This window comes from Melopsittacus undulatus, chromosome 1 (genome assembly GCF_012275295.1).
Source record: "Melopsittacus undulatus isolate bMelUnd1 chromosome 1, bMelUnd1.mat.Z, whole genome shotgun sequence".
NCBI lineage: Eukaryota > Metazoa > Chordata > Aves > Psittaciformes > Psittaculidae > Melopsittacus > Melopsittacus undulatus.
In genome coordinates, this window is record NC_047527.1 from 25,810,882 (window position 1) to 25,834,653 (window position 23,772).

The 23,772-nt window shown below is 38.5% G+C and overlaps 2 protein-coding genes across 2 annotated transcripts in view; one reads left to right on the plus strand and one right to left on the minus strand.

Moving 5' to 3' along the window:
* The first annotated feature begins 4,334 nt into the window (after positions 1 to 4,334).
* On the plus strand, positions 4,335 to 14,600 carry C1H8orf88 (chromosome 1 C8orf88 homolog). The gene is made up of 5 exons (XM_013129497.1): positions 4,335 to 4,413; positions 5,212 to 5,288; positions 9,217 to 9,301; positions 11,988 to 12,094; positions 14,562 to 14,600. Exons 1-5 carry the CDS (start codon positions 4,335 to 4,337, stop codon positions 14,598 to 14,600), a joined length of 387 nt encoding a protein of 128 aa, XP_012984951.1.
* A 3,603-nt stretch (positions 14,601 to 18,203) lies between these two features.
* NECAB1 (N-terminal EF-hand calcium binding protein 1) overlaps positions 18,204 to 23,772 on the minus strand; it is a 53,136-nt gene continuing 47,567 nt past the window's right edge. The window contains exons 11-13 of the mRNA XM_005150852.2: positions 22,385 to 22,462; positions 21,529 to 21,620; positions 18,204 to 18,570 (exon numbers count right to left, since the gene is read on the minus strand). Coding sequence (XP_005150909.1) covers positions 18,542 to 18,570; positions 21,529 to 21,620; positions 22,385 to 22,462 — 199 coding nt within the window. The 3' untranslated portion in view covers positions 18,204 to 18,541. The remainder of the gene's footprint in view (positions 18,571 to 21,528; positions 21,621 to 22,384; positions 22,463 to 23,772) is intronic.

Sequence of the window (23,772 nt, forward strand, 5' to 3'; positions counted from 1 at the left end):
GGAGCAACAAGCTTTCACAATATCTGCCACACTCCATGTCTTTCCTTTTGCCCTATTTCTGCTCCTTCTCCTTCCCTTATATGTTAAACCCAAGAACATAGTCTACAGACCTTGTGAAATACACAAGTTTTTTTTTTTACTATTTATTTCATTTTTAGCATATTTAAATCTGCAAAAATACTGGAAGGATACATCACTCTAAGTGATAGTATTTTGATATGTCAACCACAAAAAGGTTGTGTTGATCTTGTGCAAATCTGGTCTGTAGCACCTGACAGTCTTCTTTCAAAAAACACAACAGCACCGTGAAAAACCGTCTTTGTCTTGGCTGCTCCACTGACTTTCCCACCAGTAACTGTTCTGCAGCAGCAATTATGTGCACTTACATATTATTAATTGGTAATTATTCTGATGTAGAGAAATGGTTAACACAAATAACATGAATAGTTAACCATGAATAGGGGAGTAACTTTTACATGACAGTCCTCTGAATATAAACAATGGGTCAGAAGAAACATGATACATATTTCTGAGTATAAATTAATTAACTTGGGAGAAATTACTTCAAACCAGATTTAAATGGCAGCAAGTGGGTTTGTGAGCATGCAGATATACTGCATTGGTGTTTGCAAAAAGAATGTGATGGTGCACCATGCATGAACAATTCAAGAAAGTAACTGGAAGATGATGTGTTATGAGGGAAGACTACAGGAGCATGACTTCTAGGTAAAATAGCCTTTATTTCAGGGATGGTATTTAACTCTGCACTCTTAAGAAAAACAAAAATCAGAGCTTGCAGCAAAGACAAACCAAGATGCTCAGTGTTAGAACAAAGGAAGTCTTTATATATAACAAACCAGGACTGTAAATCTTACCACTGCATATTAATAATCAAATACCTGTTATTTAAGTACTTGCTATTTATATAATTGTTACACACTTGATGTTAATCACCTACTCTGAACCTCTGGAGTCAGAGTTAGTGGGTGCTATGAAATACCAAAAACCAGAACCAAACAAAAAACAGAACAAAAAAAAAAACCAAACCAAAAAATGTAAGGACTTTTCAGTAATGTGTACTTAAGCAATGCAAATAAGGTGACCATCTGGAATCTAACAAATTAACATCAGGGAATTTTAGTCTGCCCCCTTGTGAGCTACCAAGGCATTTCCACTGTTACGGTGAATCCATGTTGTAAGAAAAAATACATTTTCATTTCCAAAACATGAAGGATGCCATCACTTATGTAAATCAGAAGCCAGTGGCTGTTCTGTAGCCCCTCATACACATGTAACGGATGGGTGTGATACAGGCCGGCTGGCGAGTGCTCTTTCCTGGTTCACAACTCCATCTGACTGCTTTCCCAGGCCTGTGGATTTTACTTTCTGGATGAATTTAGTTGCGGAGCCTTGCAGATGGTTTCAGAAGTCACTTATTTTCTCTTAATTTTCACTCCCTGGCAGTGTTCAAGGCTAGGTTGTACAGGGCTTTGATCAGCCTGGTCTAGTGGAAGGTGTCCCTGCAGGGAACATGGCAGAGGGGTCACTTCCAAAGCAAACATTCTGTAATTCCATGACTATGCATTGTGGGACGGAGTAGTTCCATGGACACCACTTCCAGTCCCTCTCTGTCCTGACACAAGAGGAAGCTAGCGACAACGCCTTTCCTGCACTTTGGCAAGGCCGACAAAACCCTTCGCGACCCGAAAGGCACCCTTCAAGTCTGCACTCCCTCCCTAACACAGCAGGTAGCGGCAAGAAGCCACGGCAGCCACACCAAGGAGCGCCCAAAGCTGCCCTTCGGCTACAGCCGCCCACTCCCATCCACCCGCTTGGCGGCGCGACCGTTAAACGGCCTCCGGCGCCTCACGCCTCCAGGGTGTCGGCTGTGGTAGCTGCCGCTGAGCTTGGGCCGCGCCCCTGGGGTACTGGAGCAGAGGCGCTGCTTGCGGGTGGGGAGGCGGCCAGAGGTGGTCTAGGGCTCAGACGGAGGTGGGCTGGGGGTCGGTCTGAGGTGGGTTGGGGTAGTCCTCGGGGGTGTAAGGGGCTGACAAGCGGTGAGGTGACCCTCCGGGGAATGCCGCCGCTTATCCGTAGGCACCGCTGCGCGGGAGGGTGGCGGCTTCAGTCCGGCTGGTGGGGAACGGTGATGGTTGGTTGTGGGTTGTGGTGAGGGCTCTGGGTGGAACAGCGCTGTGCCTCTTTGGGCGAGGGGAGGTTGTTTTGGTTACTCGTGGGCCTGCTGGGCGCCCAAGGGGTTTTCACAAGAATTGTGTTAATTCTTTATGTGTTCAGAAAAGGGTGTTCCAAAGAACATTTCTAATGGCCCTCATTAGCCGTCTACTGTGAATGTCCAATTTGTTCAGATGCTCAAAACTAAAAAGTCATGCAGAAGCCCTGCTAGGCCCGTTTGCTAATGCATGCAGCTTCCTCTTAGCGGGCAGGTCACTAGTTGAAGCAGCTCCTGAGAAGCAGTATGGGCTTCCTAAGGGGGAGGTCTTGGCGTGCAGAAGGCACCTCTGAAATAGTAATTTCTTATGGAAGCAGTTTATTTCTCAGCTATTAAAACTAATTCTTCTCAACTTTTCTTGATACTAGATAGAACACTATTAATATGAGAAGGTTGGGCTAGGTAGCATGAGATCTTTTCTAACTTCTTGTGCTTAAGGAAGGAAATAGAGCTGGTTTTTTATTTCACCTCTGCCCAGAATTCATTCTCTCTCATACTCTGTTCTGTTTTCCTTGTTTTCAGAGTATGGGGTTTCTTAGAAATCCTCCTCAGAAATTTGGGGTTAGGGTAAAGGGGCAAAATGCACCATTTTGCTGTCACCATAAGTGATCTTGCTTTTATTGTAAGGAAAACACTAAAAATAGAAGTGTGCTATGCTCTAGAAGCTAGCCAGCCAGCCTCTTAAACAGTTTCTCCTGTTTTGAAAAGAGTGCGTATCTGTTGCAGTCAGGGCATGGAGGAAAACTTGATTTTTTAAAATCTTCCAATGCAGATATTACTGCATTGCTTTATGTGGAAATTTAGTATCTTGAATAAATATGATTTAAACAAGCATTCCTATCTGGATAAAATGAAATCTTTCGTGTCAGTAGTTTCAGTTTATTCACTTGCAGGAATTTTGATTGCTGCTTCTGACAACAGCTTTCAATCTTTAGTTTTTAAGGTGAGAAGGTAGCACACCCAGGGAATCAAACCAGAACTTTTTTCCTGACTTTTGCTCAGCTGCCGTAATTCAGACAGTAAAGATTTAACAGTTGGTTTCTAGACCTGAATAGGTTCAAACTGGCTATGTTGGAAAGTTGTTACTTTAATATATTAAAAGTCAAGTGTTCAACTTCAAAAGATTATAATTTAGTAAATCTTCAGGTGGTTTCCCACCCCCACTCCACCAAATGCAAAGACCAGTTAATGTAGGGAGTGATACTGGATCATATTTTAAATAGCCTAATTTCTCTCCTGTTCCATACTGGAACTGGCTAATAATCTCTATTGTTTTAACTCTTGAAGTCATAATTGTTTACTTTGGATATTTTTTTAATGACAATTATTCCCTTGTCTTGTAAAGTTTCTTAGATAAAACAATTTCAGTACCATTCATTATTGTGTTAGTTGTTTCTGCTATCCTTTTTCTCTAAAAGATGTTGAAGTTCCTTCAAATGATGAAATCTCCCAGTTGACAAAGGAGATTGGAGGGGGGTAGGAAAAAAATTAAGGTATAGATATTACAAGTTAAGATTTTATGACCAATGGTTAACATACAGTGGGAGATCTGTCAGCCCAGCACCACCTTAGCAGTTTTTGGTGCTTCTGTAAGCAGCTGAACTGAGTGGGAAGTTGCAAAACTGTATTAATTTAAGTAAAGTAGATATTAAAATCCAATTATGCAAGTTTTATGTATTTATATATGGAACTCTTACAGCCAGTAGATTGTAAAGGGTACACTGATGTTAATTAACCCAGTTAATTAAATTGTTAGAAAACATCTTCATTTCCATCATGTGTCCCCATCTCCTTTCTCCAAGTGTACAGATAAGAATATAGGAAAAAAAAAATAAAAAAGAACCTAGGGTAGCTCAGTTGGAAGGAAAAATGAGAGGTATGTCTGATTCTGTCCTTACGCAGATTCTATCCAGTATGTTGTCATGTAATTTCTGTGTTAGGCCTTACTTGTTTTTCCTGTCCAGATACTAAAATATAATATATCCTCTTGTCAAATGCAGTTAATGAGTAGCAGATAGACTGCTGTTCTTTCTTAGCATCCCTATGTGGAACTGAATGTTCTGTATTGATTTCTGGTGTTTTTTTACAAGTGTCGTGCTACAAAATGCTAAAGGAAACTAAAAAGTTTATTGGTAAATCCCTTCAGCCAGCACGACCTGTGCCTCATCTGTCTTCTAAACAAGGTGAGTAGCCCAGGTACGATACAGTTCACTTTGCCAAAGCTGCAGTTGCTTTTAAGGAGATAACAAGGACATGTAAGGTGACTAGGATTTTGTTTCTTAATGACTTTGTTCAAGCTGCAGTCATGTGTAAATCTCTTGCTGTATGTTGAGTTTACTGCACTATCTCTGTGATAAAGTCTGAATTTAAACTAGATTAGGCTTATGCAGAACTCTTTGGTGTTGTTCTAGCTTGGCATCTGAAATTCTAGCTTAAGAAAGCTGGATCAGGCTTCTCTACTAAATCTGGTTTTCTTGGGTTAGTTGACTCCTGCTTTGAAAACATAAAACACACATAATGTAACGTAGATTATTAAGTTTTATTGCAAGCATGCTGTACTGCACTGTACTGTTCTTGTGTAGCCTTCATACAAGTTTAAAACAAACAAAAGCGTTAGAAAAATATCATGCATTATTTATTTCAGATGTGGGTTTGTTTTTAAACATGTGTATGCTATGTAGATATTGAAGTATTACAGCTACTATTATTGTTAAATTAGAAATACCTTGGTGGCCAGAGAAAGTAACAGCAGTGCTGATGTGAACATGATAAATTTTTACTTTCTTTAAACTTCATGGAAGAAATGGAAAAATAGTCCTATGGTGATTTAAAATTTCAGGTTTTGAATACATGCCCATATAACCTCTTTGTAGCTGGATTTCATCAATGTTCTTGTGGCAGTTACCACAAAATAAAATTGTGGAGTATATTTAAATGTTTTGGGTATTTTTTTTTCTGAATGTTTTCTGTGTTTTCTCCAGAATCAGACATTGCATTAAACTTTCAGACTGAATTACCTGGCAACACTGAAGTATGTTTGCAGAGTAAGGTTGACTGGGTGAGTACTGAGTAAATAGTAGATTACAAAGTTGATGGAATGTGTTCTAAACTGTTATGAATTGGAGGTCAGCTGTTCCCTTATGTTATCAAATATAAAGTAAACTTTTGAGCTGGGAGTGCCCTTGATGTTATAAACTAGCAGTGTCAGAAGTGTTAAAAAGAAGTATGAGTTTAATGAATGCCCCTTCCCTGATATTTACATACACTAGTATCTGAAAAATGCATTATATGAATTTCTTATTCAGATAGAATGTTACAAAAATCTCTGTGGCATTTCTTTAGTCTTCGTTGAATTTAAGACAACTGTTTAAAACTTAAAGTGCTCATATACAGTCTTTATTATGTGTAAAGAATAACATTAGTATTTTTATTTTTTTTTTTAATCTTGCTGAATATTATGTTTCAAAAAGCATCAATGATGATCTGAAAAAGCTGTACGTTGTTACCCATTTACTCTTTGGCTCCTGATATGGTGAAATGTCCCCATTCCTCAAAAAATATATGTATAAAAATGCATATATTTCACTTCAAGAACTTTTTCTTCAAAATTGTAATTGGATTTAACATACCTTAAATCTTACTGCCTTTTTGGCAAGACAGTGATAGTGCTCTGTATCTTACAAGCATGAAACTTTAATTATCCTCATCCCCTTTCCTTCCTCCTCCTCCAGTATAGTACCTTTTACAAAAGATAAGCACAACACTAAACACACTGTAAAGTGAAAAACAAGTTTTGCTATAACACTTAATAGGGCTGAAAAGAAAACCAGCTTGTTACAACTTTTATTACCAGTCATAGTCTTATGTAGTGACGATCTATTAAAGAGGGAATAAATTGAAGTTAATATAGGTTAGGATACGGGAAATACAGGTTACTTTCTGGAAAGTATGGTGAATGATGAAGATTTTAAAAAGTAAAGCAGATTATGTTTGCCATGAACTTACAGATGTTTAAAAAATAAAGGGAGGCTTTAGAAACAAAAGAAATGCCAACTCTGACAAACCAGGTTCTTAAAGCAGTGAAAGAACTGAAGAAGAATCCGGCAACTGAATTCTCCAAACTGCTTTACTCTGGTATATTTAGTATGCACACGTAAAGCTGCTTAGACTTCTGCCAGGAAGAAAAGGATCATCATTATGGAACATCAGGAGTGCTGTTCAGTGTTAGATTCAACTCAGTACGGAGAACAGTGAATTACAGAATTAAAACTACTGAGTCTGAAATTTTTAGTCTTAAGCCTTAGAGAAAGCAGAAAAGAGCTACTGTTAATAATGAGCATGGTGACAGTGCTTGTATGTAAGATGTTAACTTTGATTCTAGGGAATTTCTGCCAAACTGGTGTTCAGAGTGAAAGTGAAGCCTGAATGCTCGCTGTGCCCTAACTGGATAATTTAAAGCAAAGAATAAATTTTATTACTTCATGGTGTGCAAGGAATTTTCAGATCTGGAGAGTGTTAAGTTCACTACCTCAGATCTATTTGAGGTATAGAGAGATGCTTGAAAAGTCTCCCATCAGTCAGTATCAGCTTTAAATTACTACTTCTTATCTACCATTTAAAAATGATGTTGAGCTTCAGAAATATGTGCCCTGCTCTTGGGTTATTCTTTATAAATGGATTCCATTCTCTGTAGATAGATTTCAGATAGGAATCTGTGTAAGAGTACTGTTATGAGTGGTGATGCTCAAATGTTAAGTTTTGGACTGAAAGCTGAACATAATGGAACTCTTGATATTATACAGCAGTTGGCAGGATGATGTGATGGGAGATGGTGCAGGAAGAAATGTAAAAATATTGTGTTGACACTGTCACATTGCTGTAAATTCTGCTTTAGGTATGTATTTTTCTTGTGGATTTGAGAGTATGTTAAATCCTTGTTTGTACTTGGAAAGAGCCTTTAAATAACTAAGACTTGTGAAGTTGTGACTTGTGACTAGTTGAACATCACAAAGCAGTTAGAATTATCAGTATGATTCTCTGTTAGCTTCATTCTTCAGAAATCTCTAGATTTTTTCAGATTTTTTTTCCCTGCAGTTTTAGACAAGTCAGGAAAAGATAACTGAATTTAAACTACAAAAAAATGGAAGTGCGAGTAGGGTGAATAATATACTAGGAATACTTTCCCATTTCACAATTTCTACTCTTAGCACACCATGAAAACTGGTGATTACAGGTACAGTGTTAACTGCTGTCTCTGTCCAGATAATAGGATCTCTTCTGCTTTTTTCACTGCTTCCCAAAATTTTCAGTTCGTTCTGCTCTCCCCCACCATTTCCCCCTGTCCCCTCCCAAATGAGGCACTGGAATGGGTTGCCCAATGAAGCTGTGAATGCTCCATCCCTGGCAGCATTGAAGGCCAGGTTGGATACAGTCTTGGGTGACATGGTTTAGTGCGAGGTGTCCCTGCTTATGGCATGGGGTTGGAACTAGATGATCTTAAGGTCCTTTCCAATCTTAAATATTCTATGATTCTGTGATTGTAAATCTGTCTCAGAATGAGATTATAATTCCTCAGCCAAACCTGTGGAGACATTTGAGAGCTGAGTCAAACTGTTGAGAGTAAAAAGCTTTCTTACTTTCCAAAACAGTTTAAGGTTTTGGCAGCTGGAAGGAATTCAGTGTTGTACTGTATTGTTTAGGTCTTCACGCTTGTGAAACCTTTTTCTCAGTGAGAGAATCCTAATTTCTCTCTTGGTTTTAAGAAAGTCCTTCCTACTTTTATTATTCCCAAGTGTAGCAGGTTCTGGCTGTGTTCTGGGTGAGTTCAGAGAAAAGGAGATAATTGTGTTATTTTTAAAAACTAACAATAGCACTGTGACACACCAGAAGGCTGTGTTGCCATTCAGCGAGACCTGGACAGGCTGGAGAGTTGGGCGGGGAGAAACTTGATGAAATTCAACAAGGGCAAGTGTAGAGTCTTGCATCTGGGGAAGAACAACCCCATGTACCAGTACAGGTTGGGGGTTGACCTGCTGGGAAGTAGTGAAGGGGAAAGGGACCTGGGAGTCCTGGTGAATGAGAGGATGACCATGAGCCAACAATGTGCCCTTGTGGCAAAGAAGGCAAATGGCATCCTAGGATGCATTAGAAAGGGTGTGGTTAGTAGGGCAAGAGAGGTTCTCCTCCCCCTCTACTCTGCCTTGGTGAGGCCGCATCTGGAATATTGCATCCAGTCCTGGGCCCCTCAGTTCAAGAAGGACAGGGAATTGCTTGAAAGAGTCCAGTGCAGAGCCACAAAGTTGATGAAGGGAGTGGAACACCTCCCTTATGAGGAGAGGCTGAGGGAACTGGGTCTCTTTAGCTTGGAGGAGACTGAGGGGTGACCTCATCAGTGTTTACAAATATGTAAAGGGTGGATGTCAGGATGATGGAGCTAGGCCTTTTTCAGTGATATCCAGTGGTACGGCAAGGGGCAATGGGTGTAAACTGGAGCATAGGAGGTTCCACGTTAACATCAGGAAGAACTTCTTTACTGTAAGAATGACAGAGCACTGGAACAGGTTGCCCAGGGGGGTTGTGGAGTCTCCTACGTTGGAGATATTCAAGGCCTGACTGGACAAGTTCCTGTGTGATGTACTCTAGGTTACCCTGCTCTTGCAGGGGGGTTGGACTAGATGATCTTTCGAGGTCCTTTCCAACCCTTGTGGTTTTGTGTGGGATTCTGTGAAATTCTGTCTAAAAGACTGCTGTCTCAAATGTGGTCATCTATACTGTCTTGTAGGTAGTTGAACTATTTGTTTATTGTATGTAGTCAAGAGTAACAAGCATTCTAAAGGTACAAATTAAACTGTGCTGCAATTATTATTTTTGACTAAGAAACCCAGAAACATACATCAGTGTTTTAATGTGCTTAACATAAACAAACTTCATAACTTAATACTGTGAAATATATCAAAAAATGTTTAATTCTTTCCTCCCTATTTTAGTTATCTGAAATGCCTGAAGTGAAGATTTTAACTCAAACTATGATGCCCTGTCAACCAAACCAGCATGAATCAGAAGCAAAAAAAGGTAAAACACTGCATAGAGATCTGTGTCAGAATTATATTTTCTGGATAGAAGACAACTGAATTTCAGAGCAATGTGGGATAGGATGAATATTATTTTTTTCGGGTTAACTGGTGCTTAGAGAGTTTGGCTTTCTTCTGTATCACAATTTGAGAGCTACATGAAACATTTCTGTTTTTCATATAACACTCTAGATAAAGTGTACAAATTGGCCACAGGTGAGGTGAGAAACCTCCACTAGTAGATTTGCTCACTTAATAAGGGTGTACCTGTCTTTTTTCCTCCGTTTTGTTTTGTTGGTTTGGGGTTTCTTTGGGGGGACCATGAAAACAAATAAAAAAACCCAAGCATAAAAAGAAAATCTTCACACAAAATCCTGGTTTTGTATAAAGTGCTTCTGTGGAGTGGTACAGATTTGAGTTGCATCTCTTAGCCTATTGCAGGGCTCAGTCATGGCACACAGACTATTGCATGGAACCAATTAAGGAATTTAGCAGTTTGGCTTTGTTTTCCTATTCTTACTACAGTGCTTCTGAAATATTAATTTTCTGATGGTTTGAAATCACTTAATTTCTTTTAGGATTAGTTCTAGACAGTTTATTCTTCTGTCAACACTGTCCTTAAATTTGGTTCTTACGCTTTTCTTTTTGTACTGCCTATCACTGAGTACTCATAAAGCATAACTGTGTTCTTGTCATTGTTAGTTTAAACAAGCAAAACTTTTTTTTCATTAAGAAATAATCCCAGATCCCAGGTGTATCCTCACAGTCCTCCTCTGCACTGCTTCCTGCCTAATTCTTCATTCTCAAATATGTCACAGGAGCTGTGACAGTGATCCACATTAGGTCATCAGTTCACTGAGACAGTTTCTTCTGTTCATATCTTCCTTTAATCATGCATCCCAAGTCTCCATCTGCAATCTCCAATCCTTAAGTTATCTCTGGAGACTTGGTTTGTTCAGTTGCTCTTAGTACTCAAGAATTGGAATTATTCTGTCAAGTTTTTTGTGTCTTCCCTATTTTTCCTCAGTCTGAGGTTGCCATCACCCGGGTTCTTGAGCAGTAATTTTACACTGTCGTGTGATTAATTTGAAAGTAAGTGTTCCAGGCTCAGGTTTGTTTCTTCTGTTCTTGATCTTAGTAAGTAGAATACTGTTCCTTGGGCCTAGTTTGGTATCAGTCTTGTCAAGTTCCATCTGTTTCTGATCTTTTACTGATTCTGCTTGTGGTGTGTTGAGACTGTCGTGTTTTACAAGATCTTAAATGACTTCTCATCAGATCCTAGTCTCATGTATAAGTCTTCACACCGGGTCTTTTTTAGTGGTTAACTGCTCTGTGATGCCTTGCTGAGACTACTCCCCATTTCTCCATAATGTTATTTTTTCAACACTTGTTTTCAAAGGCATTTTGTTTGTTTGTAGATTGTTTTTATTCTTGTAGCACAACTTCAAGAGTCCTATTGTTCAGCTACTGTCTACAAATATTTCCATTGCATTGTAAGATTTCCACTGGAACTCCATTTTTATCTCCAGTTGTGCCTTAAATTCTAGATAAGAATTTCCATTTCAGATCTGTTCAGTTCAGTTATCTGTCTACAGTTCTTAAGTGCTTGTTACTGCTATTCTCAATCACTTCCTTGCTTTCTTTCAGAATCATACAATACTTTTGAGTTTGAAGGGACCTTTACAGGTCATCTAATCTAACCTCATTGCAATGAGCAGGGACATCTTCAACTAGATCAGGTTACTCAGGGCCCTGTCAACCTGACCTTGAATGTTCCTGCTCCAGTGTTGATGGCTGCAGAGCTGGACACAGTACCTTCAGGTGGGGTCTCATGAAGAGGAGCAGAATCACATCCTTTGACCTGCTGGTCATGCTTTTTTGTTTCTAATGCAGCCCAGAATATATTTGGCTTTCTGGGCTATGGATACCCATTGCTGTCTCATGTCCAGTTTTTCATCCACCAGTAACCCCAGGTCCTTGGCAGGATTGTTCTCAGTCCCTTCATTCCCCAGCCTGTATTGATACCAGGGGTTGCCCCACCCCATATGCAGGACCTTGCACTTGGCCAAGTTAAACCTTACAAGGTTCACATGAACCTAATTCTCAAGCTTGTCCTGGTCCCTCAGGCATGTCAGCTGCACCATTTGAGCTTAGTATTCTCTGCAAACCTGCTGAGGATGCATTCTATCCTACTGTCTGTGTCACTGACGAAGATATTAAACAGTACTGGTCCCAGTACAGGTCCCTGAGGGACACCACTCATCACTGATATGCATCTGGACATTGAACCATTGACCACTACCCTCTGGATGTGACCACCTGACCAATTCCTCATCCACCAAACGATCCATCAAATCAGTATCTCTCTGTTTAGAGAGAAAGGTGTTGTGGGGGACTATACTGAAGGCCTGATAGAAGTCATCTTCATCATATGTTTTTAAACAAGGGAAAAACAAAAGAAAGCCGTAAGTTTTCAAATAAGTCATTTTGAGAAAGTGAAATTCTCTGTAATTTCCTACAAATTATCCTAAGACAAAGTCAGACTTAAATTACTGTTGGTTTTACTACTGATTTTTGTATTCTATGTGCAGCATTTCCACCTTTGTAGAAGTAATAAATCAGTTTTCTGAATTCCGAACCTTAATGCCTTGAACAGCGTTGAACATTGTAATTTTGTATATTGACAGGAAGGATCAAATACAGCAGGGATTTCCTTCTGAAACTTTCAAGCGTTTCTCTCTCTCAGAAGAAGCCTGAGTTTCTTCCTGATCATCCAATTGTACTTGAAAAGCCAGTAAGTGCATTTTTTTATTAACTGAAGTTGTAAAACAGTCATGGAGGTTTTGACAACCCATTTGATAGGAAACATTTTTCTTCTGACTTGCCTGCCAATTTGGTAAAACTGTCAAAAGACAGATTGTACAGTTCGGCTCTGTTACTTTTGTACATGATTTCCCCAATTAGTATTTGGCATCTTGCCATGGCATGTGCCATACAAAGGAAATTTTTTTTTTTTTTTTGTTTTCCAGAAATTCCAAGTTTAAAATCAGTATAGAATCATATAAAAGCTTTTTACCCTGAAATCACAGTACATAGCTTTAGTAGTCTGTGTGAATTCCATGTCTGTCTTCTGAAAATGAAAGAGAGCAATCTTGATAAATTTCTGGCTCTGTGAAAGTCTGGTTTCAGTGTTTAAGTTGCCCATGCATCAGCATCCACTAATGAGCTTAATGCAGTTTGTGTTAACATTCCTGATCTGTGTTGTTGGGGAGAAATGAGTAAAAATGAATTATGAATGTGAAGGATATCCAGGAGTGCCACCTTAACCTGTAAGGTGAAGTAATCCTCGAAGACTATGTATCCTTAGAGAAAAAAATTTAATCCTTACATTCCACACATAAGGTATGGGAATACGTTCTTGGGTATAAACATTATATCAAATCAGGCTAAATGCTGGCTGCCTTTGAGGCCATAAGGGTGTAGTTCTTCTAAAAGTAGGATTCCTATCCTGGAGAAGTATGTCTGGATGACTGCTGTGTTCGCCACAATTTGAGAGTTTTAAACTTGGAAAAAAATAATTAAACTAATATAAGACAGAAATTGGCCTTCCATGATCTTACTTTTTACATGTCCTCAAGATGGAAGCTCTACTTGTTTGAAAGCCTTCCTGCAGATAGGGAAGTTACAACTCTTGAATTTCCCAATTTCTTTTACCCTCTTCCTGTCACTTGAGTTTCCAAGGGGGCAAATTTCGATAATATATACATTTTCACATGGTTATGTTCGTAAGCAGAGGAGAATCCCTGCAGAATGTAATCAGTGGATGAATGAACTCTAAAATTGCTCATGACATGGCAAAATTGCAAATAATTTGGATAGACGGAAAGTAGTAAAAACTGGTGCAAACCAAGATAGGTTGCATGTATTTTAAGAGATTGTTTTGGGGCTGGGGGATCTATGTCTGTAGGATTCAGTTATATATAGTTATGTTGTTAGAAATACAGAGTAACTGACTCTGAGGCCTGCTCTTAAAGTCCTTCCTCTGCATATGCTAGTTTATCATACATATAAAAAACCTGAGTTTTCTGATTCTATTCAGCTGCAAAAGCAGATGGGTAAATTAGAAACCCTTATTAGTCAGGATATTGAATTAAAGTAACATCAAGTGTATCACTTAGCTATCATTACTGGTGTCTTAAGCACAAAGTGGATGGTTAAGTAGGAAGCTAAAGGAAAAAAATCCTGTTATTAAAAGAGAGCAAAAGCTGGAGAATTTGCTGTGTGATCCTGGAGAGTGTTGAAAAAGGTGTTGCAAGTATACTGCTCTCTTTATATATAAGGGTAGTAGTATCAGCTTGCCAGTCATAATTCAGAAGAAACTTGGTTAGCGATAGCCTGCATTTCTGAATTGACTAGAATAAATGTTTTGTTGTTAAAATAGGGCAAACCAGCCACTCTTGTATTCCAGTGTTGAAATTTGTGTAGATACTGAGTTTTTAGTAATTTGCGAGTTTGGCAGTATATTAGCATGAATTAAACATTTAAGCTATTTGGATGTGAACTGTCTTGATACATTTTGTATGGCTGCATGGATATACCTGCTTGATTTCACTAAGCAGTTTCCGTATTGGCAAGGAAGAGTAAACAATTACCATTGTTTCCAAGATTGTTGTAAGATCTCCTTTAAAGTATAAGAACCTTGCTAGAAATCCCAATGTCAGTAAGCTTGTATTTAGGAGCAGGTGGTTGTCAACAGTTTGCCACTGAGTTGACTATTCATGTAGTTCTTGCCCATCTCAGAACTTTTCCCTAGTTCTCATTTTTGAAGTTGCTGCTGAAGTATATGCCCATCATTGAGTGAAAGCAGTATTTGCAGATGGAGAAAGCTTCCTAGAGGGACTTGTACAAGGCAGATGCTGTGGTTGCCATTAGCAGGCTGTCGGTTGCATTTGTCTTGAAGGACACTGGGGTTTCTTGAGATGTGGGGATCAGGTCTGCCTATACATAGCTCAGCATTTGAACTGCAGTCTCTATGTGGACAGTGTCTTCCAGAAAGATTTCAGATGAAGTCTGTATGATTAATGAATGTAGAGCTGTTTGCATCAATCAGAAAACCTAAACATAACAAAAGAACAAAACCAAAACCAAACAAAATTGTTAAATATATGTGGAGTAGAAATGGGTTATAAGCAGATCCCTAAAAACTTCATTTAAATGACCTCTTAGAATGGAAGTAATTTGATGGTTTATTTGTCTTACAGGAAAAGAGCAGGCCTTTTATTGACATGTGCAAGAAATGACAGGTTGTTTGGAAAATGAGAAGTCCATCAATGAAGGAGCTACATGTGATGGAGATCTTTAAGAGTTTTGAAGGTACTTGGGTGCCTGCAGATGAAAGTAGAACCCAGTGAAATTTACGAAAAAGCCTGTTTCTTCCTGTAATTGCCTGACTGTGTTGAAAGCCAAACCTTTAATTTGTGAAGCCTGAGATGATAATAACAATTACAGTGAAAATAAAAAATTCTATATTTTGCTGTGGCAGGATTTTTCCTTGAGTTGTCTGTGTTATGTAGCCATGTAGTATGTCTGACCATAAATTCTAAACCAATGCTTGACTGGGGCTTTTTGCGTCCTCTCACCCTTCATTAGCACTAATAATGGAATGAAACATACTGCCTGTGTTGAATTTCAGCTGTCTTAGGGTGTGTGCCCCTCTAGCTTATTTTTCCCCCCAAAAAATTCACTTGCTTGCTTTCTTAATTTGAAATCTCCAACTTGAAACAAGTTAGTACATCCTTAGTATATTATGGATATATACCTTCTTTCAAATTACAAAGTCTCTTGCTACTAAGTTTCACTAAAACGTGAAATCTGTCTCATCATGGATCATATACTCATAGAATAGTTTGGGTTGGAAAGGACCTTAAGATCATCTACTTCCAACCCCCCTGCCATGGGCAGGGGCACCACACACTAAACCATGTCACCCGAGGCTCTGTCCAGCCTGGCCTTGAACACCGCCAGGGATGGAGCATTCACAGCTTCCTTGGGCAACCCATTCCAGTGCCTCACCACACTTACAGTAAAGAGCTTCCTCCTTATATCCAATTTAAACTTCTCCTGTTTAAGTTTCAACCCGTTACCCCTTGTCCTATCACTACAGTCCCTAAGGAATAGTCCCTCACCAGCATCCCTGTAGGCCCCCTTCAGATACTGGAAGGCTGTTAAGAGGTCTCCACACAGCCTTCTCTTCTCCAGGCTGAACAGTCCCAACTTTCTCAGCCTGTCTTCATATGGGAGGTGTTCCAGGCCCCTGATCATCCTCGTGGCCCTCCTCTGGGCTTGTTCTAACAGTACCATGTCCTTTTGATGTTGAGGACACCAGAACTGCACACAATACTCCAGGTGAGGTCTCACAAGAGCAGAGTAGAGGGGCAGGATCACCTCCTTTGACCTGCTGGTCACGCTTCTTTTGATGCAGCCCAGGATACGGTTGGCTTTCTGGGCTGCAAGAGCACACACTGAAGCCTGCTCATGTTCATTTTCTCATTGACCAACACCCCCAAGTCCTTCTCCACAGGGCTGGTCTGAATCTCTTTTCTGCCCAACCTGTAGCTGTGCCTGGGATTGCTCCTACCCAGGTGTTGGACCTTGTACTTGACACGGTTAATCTTCATGAGGTTGACATCAGCCCATCTCACAAGCGTGTCAAGGTCCCTCTGGATGGCATTCCTTCCCTCCAGTGTATCAACCGGACCACACAGCTTGGTGTCATTGGCAAACTTGCGGAGGGTACACTCAATCCCACTGTTCAAGTCACCAAATCCCACTGTCCATGTCAGTGAGACATCAGATCAGAGCAAGAGAACTGCCTATGTTTTGTATTCTTTGAAGGTCTTTGAAAATAATTGACCAGTGGTTTTGACTTTGAAAAGTGGAAGTAATGGAGAAAACTGAGGAATAAGACAGATTTTAATCCTGTTTTATATGGGTAAATAGGGATACCAAAGCATAGTTTATTCTGTTACTTTCTTCCTTAAATTAGAGTATTTTACAGTGAAGTTGAAAGCAGTAGTTTATGTTCTGAAAGCATCCTTCAGATGACAAGTGTCAGTAATAGATACTTGTATGAATACAGTTGCCCTCAAAACCCTTACTCAGACCCACAACAATATCATATGGGCACTGAATGCAATTTTCTATTATCTGTCACAAATGATAATGGAAGCTAAATGAAAATGCATTGACTGGTAATCATAAAAGTGCAGAAAACTTTCAACTTGCATTTGATAGACACTAGATTTCTTTTCCTGAACTACTCAAACTTGTTTCAATTCAGGGTTTTTTTGATGTTTGGTAGCACGTAGTCAGTTAAAATAAAGTTGCAAGTATATTCTATTATTTGTATGTTGTTTACAAGTAATGTTACAGAGAACTGAAATCATTGGTTGGTTGATTGGTTGGTTTTTAATCCCTGGGAGATTTGTGAGTCCTATGGATCTTTTTCTGCAGTATGTATTGAAGGCAGTTTCTTTGTGTAGCTCTTAAAATCCTTAAGTGAAATGTCTCAAATGTATTCTGGTGTATGGTTCATCAAAGTGTTTGTTTACTGTCATGGTTTAAGCCCTGCCAGCAACTAAGTACCACAAAGCCACTCACTCACCCGCCTGCTTCTCTCTCCCCAGGCAGGATGGGGAGAAAAACTAGAAGAATGTAAAACCCGTGGGTTAAGAACAGTTTAATAACTAAAGTAAAATGTAGTGATAATAGCAATAACAATGATAACAGTTTTAACAATAGTAATAATAAGGAACAACAAAAAAATGAGCAATGAAAATTCAAAAAACACAATAAACTGCTTACCACCACCGACTGATTGATGCCCAGAACAGAGAAATAACTATTTCAGCTGAAACCAGGATATTTACTAGTAAATATACAAAGCAGAAGGACATATGGCCTACTAGGACTTTCCTTCCCTGAACACCTATGTGATATGGAATTCTAAAGCAGGTTCTTTTAAGAATAATTTTAATATGGCTTTTCCAGTGGAAAAGAAAAATGCCATAAACCTCAGTGTACTCAGTGTAGTGTGTCTGTTTTCACTTACAGATTTACTCTGCAGCAGAGTCACGTACCACTGTATTTCCTTTGTCTATAGATCATTAATGACGAAAACGTGCCATAGAGTGGCATCTTTGATAGGATAAAAGCCAGCCAGATCTTGAGGGGTATGATAGTTTTACTCTGCTAAAGACAAGAATCTTTTAAACTTCCACTGGTATGTCATTTTGTGAGTTTAATATGGCTATTTGTGTGCCTTTTTTAAAATTAACAGATCTGTAGTTGGATCATGTCAATCTGGGAAAGCTTTGGACCTCAATATTAAAAGCATTCACTTTTGCCGAGTTACTGTAAGATTTACAGGTGAAATTTGTCATTAACATGGGCACCTGTCATTTTCTGACACCCACATTTGTGTAGAGAATCTAGGGTCCATTGACTTCATTGGCAAAGGGTTTGATTCAGTAATCTAATGAAAATACTTTCTGAGTGGTAAGGATATAGAGTTCAAAGCAAATTGGTCGTGAGATGTTAAGTCTGTGGATCTATAGTGGCTTGACAAACAGGTAGATATGTTTCCTCTTGTGAGGGGAGGGACTAGAGGCTGAAGAGAAAATGGTACTGCCTTGTCTTTTCCTAGGCAGAAAATATCCTGTATGAGTGAAGTTCTGTCAACACAGAAAATTGTCCCTATGTTTACTCTCCCAATTAATGACATAACAACTCCTCTGAAGCATAAGACATGTATGAAAATGTGTTCATGTTCATGCATGTTCGTGTTCATGTTCATGCATGTTCATGTTCATACCTGTTTTCTTCTGTAAAAGAAGACAGCAGCATTAAGTGACAACTGTTTATTAATGCAATACTAAAACTTTTCACAAATATTTAGTCATATCAACCAAGATGAACTTTTCTGTGACAGTTTTCACTGAATATATACAGTAAACAGCACAGTTGTCTTATTTCAGCCTTTAGGATGCATCATTTCACTGAAGTAGTCACAAGAAGATCGTACATGTGCAGTTTTCCATATTTAAAAATGGAAAAGATTACATCCAAAATAAGAAACAGTATCACATCATAAATTCATAACAAGGCACACCTGGCCACTGCTATGTGAATGTTACTGCAATGAAAGACAATGCAACTTTAACATTACTTGGAACCACAGCTTCTAGTTGTTATTGAGGACCCACCACGATGCTGAAAGAGAGGAGAATTTATTTATTCAGTTGTTAACATAAACAATATTTCTTTTTCTGCCTCTTATAAATACCCTAACTAAAATAGCTATAACATATATAGAGAAACAGCTAATACTACTTTATTTGAAAGCTGCATACCATCAAGGACAGAACCTCTCCAGGCAGGGTAAGAATACTTAATAAGAGAGCTGAGTCTTAATTGGTTGGGGTATGGCTTCAGCACAAAAATTTGTATGTCCTTTTGATAACATTGAAAGAAGCATCAGTATGTCACAGGTGCAGTTGCACAGAATTAAGTACCCACAACCCAGAGAGCAAACCACATAAATCCTCCCTCCTGTTCTGCTGTGTGTCTCAGTATTTAAGCCAAGCACTGTGTTCCCTGGGTGGCTGTGATGTCTTTAATGTCTTTCCTGGTTACATTATTCAAAGCTGGTGTTATTTTCACACAGCTCTAGGGCTTAAGAGTGTTTTGTCCCAAAAGCAAGATAGACTTGTAAAATGTCATTCCAGTAAAAGAACTGTAATCACCAGATTATAGATGGAGCTGGAGTGAAATATATCTGTACTTCTCCAGAGTCCCTACCCTTTGGCCTTTGGAAATTGAATGTTCTGCAGAGGAACCGCAAGATTTATGGAGAGAGAAAGGATGGGAGGAAAGGAATCATGACTCTATATGAAATGCCCAGTTCTGTCAGTGGAAGGGTGTACTAGGCTCAGTACGTTTTGCACTACACAGTTTGGGGATTAAATTCATTAACACAGTTGGTTTTGTGAATGTCCATAAATCTGTCAATTTATGCCATTTTCATGAAAAATGTTATTCTTGAAGAATGGTGAGAAGATACTTACGAAACTACCTGAGTTAGTGCTAAGAAAGCCTACTAGTCTCTGACACATCAGTGTATTAATGAATTTTGGAAAAAAAAAAGCCAATTGAACAGTTTATTTAATGGATTATAGTGTCAGTAAGTGTTCAACAGTTTTCCCCTAGCTTTTCTTCACCAAAAGGTTCTCTAGTGTCCTAAAGCCCAGATCTTACATAAAAACTGTGCAGTCACTGAAGATGAACTGATTCATGCCACCCTGGTGGATTGGCCTGAAGCAATCTGGTTGGTTAACAGGTGTGTGAGTAATTATAATAGGTTGAGATTCCTGTTAACTGATGGTAAATTAATTTGCTTTAGGATGATACTGGGTCTAACACTGTTGAAGCCTCTTGTCTTCCTGACTTTATGTGAGGTGTCCCTACCCATGGCAGGGGGGTTGGAACTAGATGATCTTAAGGTCCTTTGCAACCCTAACTATTCTATGACTTATTCTTAGCTGCATAAGTGCACATTTATTTATTTTAATTAATTGGTGGAGTAGAGACTCTTGAGTTGTAATCTCTGATTGAATCAGATTCAGATTAGAAGTTCTTCAGTTCTTAGTTGCCCAGACATGTAAAAAGGTGGGGATGTGTTAGAGCTACAGTAAATTTGTTTCTAAAATAGAGCCTGTCTATGTATTAGTGGTAGAAGGGTATTTCCCCCTGATTTTACAATGGTACCACTTTGTCTAAAATTCTTTCATAAAGCATACTTGTAGGATTGCAGCCATCATTTTTTACTCCAAGATCATTTTCTGTTTTTCAAACACAAATACAATTTGTATAGATCAAACATGGGAAGTACTTTCCATGAAACAAAAGTTCAAGTTTTTGAGCAGATTTCTAAATTATAGATAATCTATAGAGCTGTAGAAAAAGCACTGAATGCCATACTCCCTCCTGCCCCCCAGCAAGGAGTGCACAGGGAGAAATGCTGTTTCTATGGCAACTGTGCTGCAGACTGAAATCCTTTTAGCAGGCAGAGTCGATGCTTTAATGAGCATTTTGAGTCCAATTTCAGGTACTCATATCTATTTAGGCATTTTAAAATTATGTTTACATTTCATTTTATGTTAATTGTACTTTGGCAGTGAGTGAACCGCCCCTGGAACATTCCTTTGTCATGTGCACTTTAGCTCTTGGACACCAAGAAGTTAGGAAAAATCTGCATTGTTTCCTTCAGCCAAGTTTGTCTTAAATCCAGCAGTCTCCCAGTAAGACAGAAGATTTTAATAGATTCTTGGTTCATTAAATGCAGTCTCCTGATACTGCAGGAATCCTTGGCATATAATTGTGTGTCCAGATCAGGCTCATGAGGTCTAAAAATGGGTTGGCTTCTTTCTTTCAAGGTGAAATCCCAGGTACAGAACTATGTAATATTGTTTTTTTGGTTTGGTTTTTCTTTTCCCTGCTAGGTGGGATTTTTATTATTTTAAATGTATACTGTGCTCAGACATAGGAAAATTAGGGTTTCATTGTAATAGATTTGTGTTCCCTAACAAAAATTTGCTGTTCTCCTGCTGTAAATATGGTACTGATGCTTGCTTTGCTTCATCCTGCACCCTTTTGAGAAAGATAATGTTGCATACTTATTGGTTTGTATTAGAAACAATAATTTATAATGTTTTATTACCTTCCTGTTTCAGTTTTTTTTCTTTAAACACAGCAGGAAATATGTATAATAAATAGGTTAGTAAATGTCAATTATTAGTAATTAAGAATCTCTTCAATCAATGTAAGTATTAAGTTGATGAAATCTTCATCAGCATTTTTCTGCCCGAAAATCTTAAACAAGGTCTATTTTACTATTCACAAATACTATTGTTTAGGTATTTTCTTCAATAGTATATGCTAGCATAACTTTGCACTATATAAAATAAAGCATTGTGACTCTCATTCTTGCTGATGCACTTTACATTTCTATGCTTAAAATAAAAACATTTGGAGTTCCTCTCTCCTCTATACTTCATCAAAGATGATGTGACTAACAGTGATATTATGCAGTAGTCCTGCATAGAGAACACACTAACATAGCAGGATTCTTCACATGGAACAAATAAAATAATATGAAATATTAATATTTACCAGGGACTAGCATTGTTGTCACGATCTCTGGAGTTTCCAAGAAGTCCACATTACTTCTTTGGAATGTCTTGCTGTAATTCATTTGAAGGTGCCTAAATAATTGTAAAAAAATAAGAATATATTAGGTTTTGGGTTTTTTTTGTTTGTTTGTTTGTTTTTTAAAGGGGCTATTTTTTGTACTTAATGAGCATTAGAAATTTTACAATTAATGCTGTATCAGAAATATTGTGCTTCAAAACATTGGCAATGATGACAGTAGGAGAGGAGACCAGATAAGCTGTGAAGTGCTTTCATGTTTTATTAAACACAGGTTAACTTCTGTGCCATTAACTGCCACTCAGAGGCACTGGGTAATTGGTTGTGAGCCAATGTAGTGTTGACATGTGTTACGAGTTTTATTGAGTCTTAGTGAAAGTAAACTTTTAACTGGGGTTTTGTTCAAAAGGAAAGCAACTAAGCTTCAAGAGACTTCTTCCTTCAGAATGGTTTGTGTCTACAGGTTTAGGATTGTAGGGTTTATTTGTGTTTTTTAACAGTAAATTTACTTAAGGACAATCTTTTTGTCTCAATTTCTCAGCTGGCTGCCTCCCACAGGCCAGAATTCACCTGGTAGGGCTTATTTAATCACTACAACTTCCATTCAAATTAGCTTTGTCTTTCTTTTTTTTTTTTTTTGTATGTGAGTATATTTAAGTCTTTAGCAACCAAAATATTGTTCTGAAGTATTGTGATGTATTTAACAAGAGTTCACTTAGCCATATTTAGAGTAAATTTTATTCAGTCTTTCTACATGATTGCTTTCCAATCTTCAAAACAGTATTACAAAACCAAATCAAACCGAACCCCCAAAACTTACCTATTCCAGGCATTGCTGTTCTCCCAGAACTCATAAACAATGAAGCGGGAATCACTTTGAAGCTTCTGTATGGAAACACTAAGAATTGTAGAGTAGAAATTGTAGAATTTAAAGAAACATGGCAAAGTTATTGGACGTACACATCTTACTCCAAACTGCTTAAGAGTAGCACCAAATGCAGTGTTTTTTGGGAAAGAAAAAAAAAAAACTAACCCCCCCCCACCTAACCCAAATAATAAAAGTAAAAAAAAAAAGTGATTACACACTACAAATTATGACCTTTTTTTTTTTTTTTTTTTTTTTTTTTTTCCCCTAAAAAATGTCTTGGAATATTTTCATGGCTTTTTTTAAAATAAACATTTTATTTTACTGCACTTATGACGGACCCATTTATGAAACTCCTTTTTCATATCGCTCCAGAAGTGTGATTTATCTAAAGAACTGCTAATCAGTAATACAGAAAATAAATCAAACAACTGTGGTTCAGAGAAAATCGGCTAATACAGCTTATCATAGAATCACAGAATCACAGAATGGTCAGGGTTGGAAAGGACCTTAAGATCGTCTAGTTCCAAGTCCCTGCCACGGGTAGAGATGCCACTCAAACTGATGTTTAGATGTGTAGATAAAAATTATATATACGTATTTCTCAGTGCCCAAGTGTGAGACTGCCGATTTTACTACTGATGTCCTTGAAAACTTGTCTCAGATTATATTTCACTCTGTGAGAAGCAAAAATTGGTCTTTCTCCTGTTGTATGTGAAAACACATTGTAAATTAGCAAAAATACCAGGACTGTTGGGAAAAAAGTGATATGCAGCTACAGTAGAACTCAACCAGTAGATGGCAATACAGACTTACCAAATGCCGGTAAACCTGGGAAAGAAAGTCTCTTTTTGCCGTCATTTGTTAAGCCGCGTTCTGAAGTCGTGTCAGCTCTCTCGCCTGACAGGGTTGCAGTCATTGCAGTGTTTTGCTGCATGTTCATTTTTGGAGGAGGGCTGGGCAGTTTCTCAACTTTGTTTTTTCCAGCTTTTGGTCCAGAAGAGAGTTTTATTTTCGTAGAATCATAAAATGGTTTTGGTTGGAAGGGACCTTAAAGATCACCTTGTTCCAATGCCCTTGCCATGGGCAGGGACACCTTCCACTAGACCAGGTTGCTAAAAGATACATCCAGCCTGGCCTTGAACACTGCCAGGGATGTGGCAGCCACAGCTCCTCTGGGCAACTAGTCCCAGGGCCTCACCACTGCAAATAGATCACTCTTCTTTCAGCTATTTTTACTTTTTCTGGTCTGGGTGAACACTACTGATACAGTCCTAAGTGTGACAATCAAATAACCACAAGGCTCACAAATTAGGGATGTGACAGTCAGCTTTGGAAGCCTT